This window comes from Amia ocellicauda, chromosome 1 (genome assembly GCF_036373705.1).
Source record: "Amia ocellicauda isolate fAmiCal2 chromosome 1, fAmiCal2.hap1, whole genome shotgun sequence".
NCBI classification, from domain to species: Eukaryota; Metazoa; Chordata; class Actinopteri; order Amiiformes; family Amiidae; genus Amia; species Amia ocellicauda.
Genome location: NC_089850.1, coordinates 35,542,633 through 35,554,681, shown reverse-complemented (window position 1 = coordinate 35,554,681; position 12,049 = coordinate 35,542,633). Strand labels below are relative to the sequence as shown.

The 12,049-nt window shown below is 38.4% G+C and overlaps 1 protein-coding gene across 2 annotated transcripts in view; it reads left to right on the top strand.

The window, feature by feature from the left end:
• LOC136749138 (leucine-rich repeat and fibronectin type-III domain-containing protein 2-like) overlaps nt 1-11,622 on the top strand; it is a 157,464-nt gene extending 145,842 nt beyond the window's left edge. For both annotated transcript variants that reach the window (XM_066703134.1, XM_066703126.1), the window contains 2 exons: nt 788-2,183; nt 9,219-11,622. In XM_066703134.1, the coding sequence (XP_066559231.1) occupies nt 808-2,183; nt 9,219-10,146 (2,304 nt within the window). In that variant the 5' untranslated portion in view covers nt 788-807 and the 3' untranslated portion in view covers nt 10,147-11,622. The remainder of the gene's footprint in view (nt 1-787; nt 2,184-9,218) is intronic.
• The last annotated feature ends 427 nt before the right edge of the window (nt 11,623-12,049 follow it).

Here is a 12,049-nt window from a genome sequence, read left to right as displayed (position 1 = left end):
GTATTGCCGGCTGTCTTGTTCCAATGCTCCATATACACATGAACATTAATCTAGTCACATTGTATTAGGATATGCTGATATGATGAATCTAAATAAAAGACAGTGTTTATTATAAGACAGTATTTATATTGTATTATATATTTTTCTATGTATTTTTCTTTTCCTGAAGTGACTTATTTTCCCTTCTTTAATGTGACTGGTAATAAGTCATATACTGTCACAATGTATTATTTCACTTCAACTTTAGAGCATAAATGCCAGTTTTATTCATACCAAGCTCTCATGTGCCTTATGAAAAACTTTGTATTCCAGTGACCTCTGAATTCCAATCCAGTCCTCTGTACTCATCCCTGCACAAACAACACTACAAATGCATTTTAAATTCCTTAAAAATGTATTAAGTTCCACCTGATGATATTGAATGTCTAAAACAATTAAAGACTGTCAGATTAAACTCTGACAAGCACCCACAGTCCATCCTTTTCAGGTATTTTTCCTGGAGCTGTATGTGTATGTACATAAATAGGGCTCTTATCAACAAGCTGCACTTCAGTTGTTTGTTTTTAAAGTACAGCCTTACATAATGTGACACATAATATATGTATCTCCTAAGAGTGTTTTCAGTAATTTATCTGGTTATCAATAAATAGATAGACAGATAGATTAAAAATGTTTTAGTTATGTGAATGCATAGTGCGTATTCAATTATATTGAGTAATGTGTGAGCTGTTAAAATAAACATAAAGTGACAAAATGTTTGTGACACTATGTTTCTGTTTTGTACCAGGACCCTGTGCATGATCTACCATGGACAAAGTGTTCTGCAGCCTCCTGATTCTGGGATCCGCAGTGATGATGGCCCATGCATGCCCAAAATACTGTGTCTGCCAGAACCTCTCTGAGTCGTTGGGCACACTCTGTCCATCCAAAGGCCTCCTGTTTGTGCCTCCAGACATTGACCGCCGGACTGTGGAGCTTCGGCTCGGTGGCAACTTCATCATCCGGGTCACCCAGCAGGACTTTGCCAATATGACAGGGCTGGTGGACCTTACGCTGTCCCGCAACACCATCAGCTCCATCCAGCCCTTCTCCTTCATCGACCTGGAGACGCTGCGCTCCCTGCACCTTGACAGCAACCGTCTGACAGAGATAGGTGCGGATGACCTCCGCGGCCTCATCAACCTCCAACACCTCATCCTCAACAACAACCAGCTCAACTGGATCTCTGATGAGGCATTTGAGGACTCCCTGGCAACCCTGGAAGACGTAGACCTCTCCTACAACAACTTGCGGGGGGTGCCCTGGGACTCCATCCGCAAGATGGTCAACCTGCATCAGCTCAGCCTGGACCACAACCTCATCGATTATATCGTAGAGGGCACCTTCACTGATCTGCAGAAACTGGCTAGGCTGGACCTCACCTCCAACCGGCTTCAGAAGCTGCCACCAGACCCCATCTTCGCCCGCTCCCAGAACAATGTGGTGCTCACCACTCCATATGCCCCTCCACTGGCACTCAGCTTTGGAGGCAACCCCTTGCACTGCAATTGTGAGGTGTTGTGGCTGCGAAGGCTAGACAGAGAGGATGACATGGAGACTTGTGCTTCCCCTCCCAGCCTGAAGGGTCGATATTTCTGGTACATCAAGGAGGAGGAGTTTGTCTGCGAGCCTCCTCTCATCACCCAGCACACCCACAAGTTGCTGGTGCTGGAGGGTCAAACTGCCAGCCTGAAGTGCAAAGCCATTGGTGACCCAATGCCCATCATTCACTGGGTTGCCCCTGATGATCGCTTGATCGGTAATTCTTCCCGGGCGGTCGTCTATGACAACGGCACTCTAGACATTATGATAACCACCTCCAAGGACTACGGGACCTTCACCTGCATCGCAGCCAACGCAGCTGGAGAGTCCACTGCTTCCATAGAACTCTCCATCATCCAGCTCCCCCACCTCAGCAATGGTACCGGCCGCACCTCCCAACCAAAGTCCAGGCTCTCTGACATCACCAGCTCAACCAAGACTAGTAAAGGGGAAACAAAGAGCCCACCTGAGAGGGTGGTGTCAGTGTCAGAGGTGACCGCAGTCTCTGCCCTGGTCAAATGGTCGGTGAGCAAAGCAGCGCCCAAGGTGAAGATGTACCAGCTCCAGTATAACTGCTCTGATGATGAAGTGCTGATTTACAGGTAACAGGGCAAGGGGGAAACTGGATTTCACACTACCTATTCTGAAAACAAGTTGCTAATATTGAGAAGAAAAAGAATGGTTCTATCCTTGTTTGCGGGGCTGCAGACTCCATTCCAATTATCATATATTCATATTGAATAAGTAAAAAGTGACCATGTTTCTTTAATTGAACAGCAATAAACATGGATGGAATTATAATATAGATGAGATATTTTGTATGATATTCCTTTCAGAATAATGTATTACTTGCCCATTAGTATTATTAGTATGTATGTCTCCTGTGAAATACTTATAAACATATTTTCTGGCTTGTCATTATATAACCCCTCTATCTCTTCTTCTTCTTCTGTGCCCACCATCATTGGGTATTCAAGTAGCGATGAACTTGACTGCAAAAATAATATCCCTTGAAAGCAATGGGTTGAATCTTCAGTTGTCGGCATTAACAGTCCATGAAGCAGATTCTCCGACATTGTGCAGTGAGATTTTAAAATTAATGTGGAACCAGCAAGCTAGGGAATCAGATTACCAAATGCCTTTTGCTTCAATTTATTCATCTGAGACCCCGAGAGAGAGGACGAATTTTAGTTATTAACTATTGAGGGCTTAACTCTCTCCAGTACCTTTGAACCGATGAAGGTCCTGTTAAAGTAGCACAAGCAACTTTTCTTTATTTTAAAATGGAATAATCATCTCTGGTGGCACAAAGTATATGTTAATTCTCATAACAGCTAAAGCAATCACATTGTTGCTTGAATCACAGCCTTTTCACATTGCCATCAAGTACCTGGCCTATGACCCACTGATTTTACTAAGTGTGAAAGCACATACATGAGGGGAAAGGGGATTGAACCAGGTCAAGAGCAGCACAGCTTAGGAGGTGGATCTGCTATCACTGACCCAGGTAGAGCAAGACAAAAGGTCAATGCGCATTGTTTATGTCCATCAGTGACTGTAGATCCAACCCACTTATTGGAATTCTGTGGAAGAGCATAACTGACCTGCTTGACCCCATGTCATACCCTGGATAGGCTCCACCCAGGTAGAGGATGCTAGTGGGAAAAGGGGTTTTAGAGAAGATAAAATACAAGAAACACAGCAGTGTTGCCTTGATTTAATCTTTTGAAGTGGTTCTAAAACAAAACAAAATAAAAAAAATATATAAATACAAATATAAATAAATAACCATACAAAACTAAAAAAGAAAACAACACATAAACAAGATGAAAAAATCCCAACACTGTAGAAAGGACTCAAATGATTCAAAGTCAAGTCAATATTTCTTTAGTCTCTCAAATGACATGATTAAGTGAACCACACCACCATATCCAGACATGATTTATGATTCAGCATATGTAAATTATAATATCAGAACCATACAAATTGTGTTGGAAGTGGTACAGCAGTAATAGGTGTCACACGGCACAGTTACTGTAAGTTATGTGTTATCTGTATGCCTTCAGCAACACTTGAAACATAATAGCAATGAACCCCCTTAGCTATACTTTACTGTATAATAGTTAAGGTGTCACAGGAGGCATGATTTAATGTCCACCTTACTCTAATGCTAGTCCTAGGATGCGGTTCATTTAGTTTAAAAAATAGCAAACTCCTGTTAGCTCTGTTGTTGATTTTTAGCCTACAGCTAACATTTATTATTCACATCAAAATTGCATACTTTTTCAGAGATATTCTATTTTTAAGAGCATTGATATAGTGTGTATGTACTATATATATATATATATATATGGTTGTTTTTTAAAACATTTTAACTGGGCAGATAAAATACATTTATCAAAATTCCATTTATCCATCACTAATTTGCATAATTCAATTCCCTGCATTAATTTATTTCCTCATACCCCGGGGCAGCTGTATATGGTTCAATTGATGGATCAGTATGCACTGTACATATTTTATTTTATATTTTTCATTTTTAATTAAAATATCCTCTCACAAATATACTTGCTTTAAAATATGAGGTGAATACATGCCCTAACACAAATTATGTTTATAAGCTATTGCACTTATACATTTTGGAACAGCATCTATCTAACTTTTCATCTATCTGTGTATCTAAATAGATAGATAAATAGATAGATAGATAAATCTCCTAATAGCTCTCTACCTTTGGTACAGCTCAGTATGCCATCTACAACTGTCCTAATCCAAGAATTACATATTATAAAGAGTCTGTTAATTAATAACGGTCAGGCTCTAGAAGAAAGGCAATTAGCATTTATTAGGAACCCATATGAAAATATAGAATCCATGAACAAGTGTGTGGCATTAATATTAATTAATAACCTATTCAAATATATTACCAATTAATTAACTGGCCAAGGCTGTCGTATCTTAATAAATAACACATTGAAAGCCACAAAAGTTCTTTCAACTCAACCCCACCCTCCCTCCCTAAAAAAAAAAAACTGTCAAGTATTTTGCTAGACATGTTGATTTTGAATAATGTCTCCTTTTTCAGTGAACACACAAGTATACCAAAATGATAGCGCTAATTTCCAGTGATTTATAGTTTTCAGAAGATTCTGAATAACCACATATTTTAGCAAGTATGTCCCCAAAATCAAATAAAAGATTCCTACTCACACATTCTGCAGTGAAATTAGTTTGAATGTAATATCGTATGTCATACAGTAGGACACAAAAAAGGGACCTGTTGATAATTTTTTGGAAGAAAAGTGAGTTTTAAAACAAGTGACTGGCAATGAGGCATGTTTCAGTGCAGGAAGGCAGTGGTACTCGGAGAGGTGCTGTTTGTTTGCAGCTTTGCCCACAGCGCTGTGACTCATGTCATGTAGAAGGAAAGCAAATGTGACTGAACAGCACCAGCTGAAAGGGAAATGGGAGACAGTAGCACTTAAACCAAACCATTAGGGTTGTTAACTGGTTCAGCATTTACGGCTTTGGAAGGATGCAGGTATAAATCAGAATGAACATCTAACTCTCTGCAGGCTTCTTCTCCTTCTGCAGATTAACACTAAAGCACTGGAGCTTTTAAGACGTACCCGAGAGAGCATCCCTAATAAGTTGCCTCAATTTCTAGTTGTGGGAGCTTCTACCACAAAAACAAGTTTGGCAGGTTCCTTCCGAGTTAAAAGCCTACAAACAGCCGCTGTGGCACAGATATAAAAAAATCTAAATTGCATTGTTTGATACAAAGAAAAGATAAATCACCTAACATTTTTAATTACAACTCTTGCAACACATATTGGTTTCACTTCTGAGTTCCATGATACAGCATATTTCTATTGTTTGGTATCTTAAGATATAATGCTAACACTTTGTAATGTATAATAGTTAATAAGCTGTCTATATAATAGTAATAGATGATGAATTGCAACCTAAACAAACATACACATAGTATAAACACATTTCATTGTAACAAGTAATTTAATCATTGTAAGTATTGTATGTGTGCTCTGAGGAAGTTGTGATTGAATAAAACCTCAGCTTTACTGTCTAAAAACTTAGACATTGCATCTTATTGTGATGGATTCATACATTTAACAAGTTTAGTATGGAGTGAACACACATTTGATTTCCTGAAAGAGGCTTTTATAAATGAATATTGCTTTGATACGTTGCTCTTGATCATCTATTATTACTAAATAGTTTGCTTATGAACACATATAGATCTAACCCATTATAAAGTGTTACTGATATCAATTACAATGTTGAGGTTTTGCTGCAGGCATGCATAGACTACATCCCAAAACTCTTCTCCACACCTCTATTCATCTCCCCATAGAGGGAAATGTGATCTGATGTACACACAGACAAAGAAGACTCAACTTATCTCAGTTGTTAGCATGCTGTTCTCAGGAGACCAGACACTGAATCCCAACAGCAGGAGACTATTTATATATATGTTTTATGAGTAGCTATTTAAAGCAGAACTGCAATTTATCTTGTTTGTTGTTGTCATTGTTGTTATTGCATCATTCTCTATATATATTAAAAAAAGAAATACAGACACATTGACATGTACGTAGATGGATTGTATTATTTTTTTCCTGTATTACGTTGAATTGACTGTGAAATGGAGAGAATATGTTGAGGGTGGGTTGTGTGCTAAGGATATTTTACAAAATTATGTTCTTGCATTTGCCCTGTACAAGTAGAAATTCTTAGATCACACAGGGAATTTGAGCCCTTTGAGCTGAACTGTCAATCTAAGAGTAGCTCTTTAATTGTATGGCTTTGTTGCTCCATCTTTTCTTCCTGTGACACCAAGCCTGACAAATGTGGTTATCTTTAACATTTTGCATTTCAAACAAACAATAAATACATTGAAAGAATGCTGATGGGAAAGCACTAAGAAAAGCGAAAGGGTAGAATGACATTTTTTTAAGGAGATTTTCAATGAATTTCTGTTTTTCCTCTTGAACGCTTTTCCATTGAACTATATCTGAATGTATGCTGTGCGCGTAGTTGTATGCAACATTGCCCAAGATAACAAATTTAAGAGCATTTGTTCACAGAGGTGTCCAAAAAATCCTCAAAGACCACTTAACACACTCTTGTGTAAAAAAAAAAAAAAAAAAAAAAAGCAATGATTGAATCTATTCCTCAGTACAGCAAAAGTTTCCATTAGAGATTGAGCAATTTCTTACACTAACATGATCCTACCCTCAATTTAAACAAAAGGACCGAAGTGGCTGGATAGATTTCGGCCCAACCCCCACCCCTCAACCACTAGGTTAAAATATCTACAATGAAGCAAAACATACAATACCCAAGAATACTACATAGAGTCTCAGGGTCGTTATGACACATGAAGGCCACTGTAAATGTTCAATGTTGAATGCAGAACACACATGTTAACGAACTGTGATAGTTATCAAAGCAGAAAATGAGCAAATTCAATATCAAGGTATAGGATGGAAATGTTTTGTGTTGGTCAAGGATTGTCTAGATGTGTTAATCTAGTCATCACTTCATACATGGTACACTGGGTGTTGTGGGTCATGTGGACTGCATTAGCAAAAGAATAAGCATATTCATTGCGCTGAGTGCACATGACTCTACAAACTATAATTGCCAATGCATTGTGAGTCTCCTGCAGTTTGTGTATTCGAGCATGTGTTTGGCATCTTTGTATGCATGCATATCACTAGTTTGTACTGTACTGTCTCCAATAATGGACCTGGCTGTTTTGTTGCATGAAAGATTCATCTCAAAGGATTTTAGAGATTTTTGTATTTTAATACACTATTTATTTATTTATTTATTTATGTTTGTTAAAGTGATGTCATCAGAACTGTAGTGATCTAATACGAGCACACCTAAAGCACTGCTAATGATAGAAAAATGATGTCACGGCAGCTGTGATATTCATTTTCAATGTCTCGAGACCCTGCCCTGTCCTGCAAAGCTCATAAACCTGTCAGCAAATTTGAAGTCTGTGTAAAATGGGTTTGAAGGGCAGAAACTGTCCTAACGTGATGAGCATCTTAAAAGCATGTTACTATAGCATGGTGTTTACACCTTCGTTACTTGGCTTCAAAGCTGATCAAAGTTGATCCAAACAATTCAGAAAAAACATTTAAACTCACGAAAACCTTGGTAAACAAACTTAAAGTAGGAAAGCATGAACTGTGTAAGATGTAAAATTCAAGACTGAACATTTGATTTATGCTAGAATGATACATTATACAAAATTAAGCTGTGTCATGCAAATAGGTGTAATTTATCACTGTCTGCATGAATCATTCTCTTGCAAACTTTTTACACTTTACACTGGTATCTCTTTGACTTTGTTTTGCTGTCATCATACTCCCATGTTGTGCTGTTTACATCACATAGCATATGGTTATATTAGTATTGCTCTGCTGTTTATAGATGGAAAGCAAATTCATTCCTTCCCTTTCATCATGTGACTTTCAAAGCTAAATGTGCAGAAAACCACAAGTCACTCAAGGTCAATGCTCTGAGGGAGACTAATTACCTGGTGCAGTATGATGGAGTTTTTTCTGTTTTTTGATGGTAATTCAAATCAACTATGCTAATAAAAGAAACAATTAATGAATTGTCCATGGGGAAAATATCAAATATTAGTGGAATGCATGTATAATTTAGTGGTCATAGTATTTAGGTTAGTCTTTGCCTTTTTATCCAAGGGTCAGAATCATTAGACAGCCTCTTTTACCTACACATTATTAATGAGACATTTCAAAAAAATAAAAATACCTTCTGTAAAATGGGGCAAAGGAAGTAACACCAGGCAAATTGAAAAATAAATCTGATGAACATGAGCTGTTATTATTATTATTATTATTATTATTATTATTATTATTATTATTATTATTATTAGTAGTAGTAGTAGTAGTAGTAGTAGTAGTAGTAGTATGCTTCATGGATTGATCTGAAAGTTCATAGTTTTTTCGCTGTATGATCTGAAAACATTTCCACTCATGATCAAGTCATTTCTGCATGACATGCACTTCTTACAGTTATTCAAGAAGTATTATTCTGTTAGAGTTAACAAATAATAGATCAATATGGGAACTGCTGACTGCAGATAAAGCTCTAAACTGTCCAGAGAGATATACCAGTGTGCTACCCTGTTGGAAATGTAATTGTTTGCTTGTTGTTATTATGTTAAAGCTCGAAATAGACTCATTATAAATACAACATAAAACAGATATTCTCCGTGACAATGAATTAATCAAGTCTTTGTTATGCTGAAATGTAACTGGTTTTGTTTTGTTGTGTTTGTTTCATAAAGGAAGGAAGGATACATCACACATACATTACGTGAATACAGTTTTTTTTAATCTGTTTCATAATTACCCTTTAGTATTGTGAGTTTTGAGAGTTTACTACATTTTAATTGTTTTTATCTGCATGTTTTTAATCTAATCTGGTTCTGGCCTATGACTCCTATGGTCCTCACAAATTCCCTCTCTGATTATCACTCTGTTTGCTTTATTTGTTCTTTTATCAATTGAAATGTAACTTAATTGTGTAGTAATCCTGCAATTCTCTCCCTCTCTGTGCCCTTCTCTTAAAAGGATGATCCCGGCATCTAGCAAAGCCTTTCTAGTGACCAACCTGGTGTCAGGAGTCCAGTATGACCTGTGTGTCCTGGCCATTTGGGATGACACCGCCACTACCTTGACTGCCACCAATGTGGTGGGCTGTGTGCAGTTCATCACCAGGGAGGACTATCCTCAGTGCCAGTCATTGCACAGCCAGTTCTTGGGTGGAACCATGATCCTGGTCATCGGTGGCATCATTGTAGCCACGTTGCTGGTCTTCATTGTCATCCTGATGGTCAGGTACAAAGTCTGCAGCAGCGCAAACTCAGGAAAGCTGCCCAATGTCAGCAATACTTACTCACAGACTAACGGGGGTCACACTGTCCACAATGGGGTGCTGCCCCAGGTGAACCCCAAAGTTGTAGTGCGGGATGAACTGATGGAGTTTAACTGTGGCTCTTTGCAGAGTAGCCTGTCCTCCTCCTCCAGCTCGCTGGCCAGCAGGGACTGCGACGACTACAGCCTGCACAGCGACAAGAGCACTCTGTCCAACAAGTGGAGGCCTGTCACCTCCAGGTCACGGCCCAACCTGGACCACCTCCTGGGCGCCTTTGCCTCTCTGGAACTGAGGGCCCAGAAAAGAGAGCCGGGACCCTCAGAGTCAGGGGCCTCCACACTCGCCCCCCACTCTGACAAGGAGCCCCTGCTGGGGCGAGGGGACTCCAAGCTCAAAAGCCTTCTCATGTTACCTCTGGAGAGCAAGCCCAAGCGGAGCCACTCCTTCGACATGGGGGACTTTGCCACCACACAGTGCTGCAGCTACCCCAAAAAGATCACTAACATCTGGACTAAGAGGAGCCTCTCGGTCAATGGGATGCTCCTACAGTATGATGAGGGAGACCTAGAGGGGAGCAAAGCAAACTACGAGAGCTCTGAGTGGGTGATGGAGAGCACTGTTTAAGAGTGTCGGTTTAAAAATGCAAATATCAGAAATACAAAGGAATAACAGACACTGGATGGAGGGCACCCTGGCAATCTACACTTGTACTGCATGAAGATCATCCATGTGATACTTGTTGACCTTCTCTCATGTGCAAATGCAAACCTTCAGTTTGCAGTTCATAAATTCCAGATCATTACAGCGTCAGTGGTCACATTGTCAATGGCTAGGAAGCCCACTTGAAAGTTGAAATAATTGCTTTGCTTGGGAAGCATATATGTAAAGGAAAGACAGAGAACTTTCTGCCTAGCCTTCTGTAATTAAACCTTCCATCTCATGGTATGAAGGTAGAACAATACCTCTGAAAACAGAGGAAATACGTCCATGGTTTGTGGAGTATCTGTGTTGGTTTGAATGAGTGGAGTAGACAAGGGGGTTGGTTGACTTCTGATGGCAAAAGCTGATTGCTCTGTCCCAGTCAATGCAAGTAATGTTCCTGCAAAAACCTCATTCTACGTGGAATCTGCACACTTTGAGTTTGTCTCTTCTGAAAGAAGGGGAAGATAAAACATTTAGTGACATGATTAATTCAACTTTAAACATATATATGGAAAAAACTAACATTTTTTGCCTGTAAATTGAAACTATGAATACAATTGAAATTAATTAAAATAATGGCTGTTTCTAGCCATGGAAAAGAAGAACATCTACACAATTCCTATCAGTGAAGTAAAGGTGTCTGTTAGCAGTGATGCTCTTCCCAGGGATTTAAAGTCAGTGGGATTTCAATTTTTAAGGAAACTGGAGGCAGAGGACTATATACATCTACATGCCTCTTTGAATTCCATAACTTGTGCAACTAAAGACATCACTTCCCTCCTTTCTTAAATGTTGTGCTGGTACTATTACAAACCCGAAGAGCTTCTGATCTGCCAGCCTTTTGCAGTCACCCCCAAATGATGCACTTTCCCAGTCCCAGTGGAAGGGGGAACAGGAGGAGCCAATGAACATCTCCTGAAATTCCTTTTCATCAGAAAAATAAAAACAAGAAATCCAGATATTCTAATAAAGCAAAAGAACATCAAGGCTCATAAAATATATATTTTAAATATATGTATTAATTTGGATATTTATTTTTATTTCTGTATCAATAAAGTTGCATTTGTATAAAATGAAACAAACAAACAAAAAAAAAAACATAGTAAAGGTAACCAAACTTGGACCTTGAGCTCAAAGGCCAGTTGGTCTTGGAGCACCTTCTTTTTGGGAGTGGAAAAATAAATCATGAGTGTTATCAACAACTCTCATAGTGAGGAAAAAGGAAAAAGAAAATAAAACAAGATGGAACTGAAAACATTTCCCATCATCCAGTGAGAAACACAACATTTTCTTTTATTGTTTCTTTGTTTTGTTTAAAAGAATCTGTACATTTTTCAGCATACGAGGAGGAATTTGCAGACATTTTGAAATAAACAACAATGATGACCCATTCTGTTATTTTGCTCTCAGTCTATTAATTTGTTTTTAAAGGACTTATATTTTTTCACTTGGTTTGTTTATTTATTTGGTTTGGTTAACTGGGCGTACCGTTCTGTATATTGCACTTTTTGTACAATAATTAAGTGAGGACATAAGATGAAAACTGTACAGTAGTATTTTTATTTTTTGTTCAGGAAAAGTAAGGAGGTGCTAAACTGTATTGTTACTACGTGAGCGTGTACTTGGTCTTACATAGTCACGTTTCTCACCTGGAGTTGTAGAAAATGTTTCTGTGGTCAAAACTTTTTTTTTTGCTACAAAAAAGATAAATATTGAGAATTCCTAAAAATATCTTGTGTTTGATTGCTCTTTTTTTCTTCTATTGTTATAACATTAAAAAAACAAACAAACAACTAAACACTGACCTCAATTTACAACAACCTGA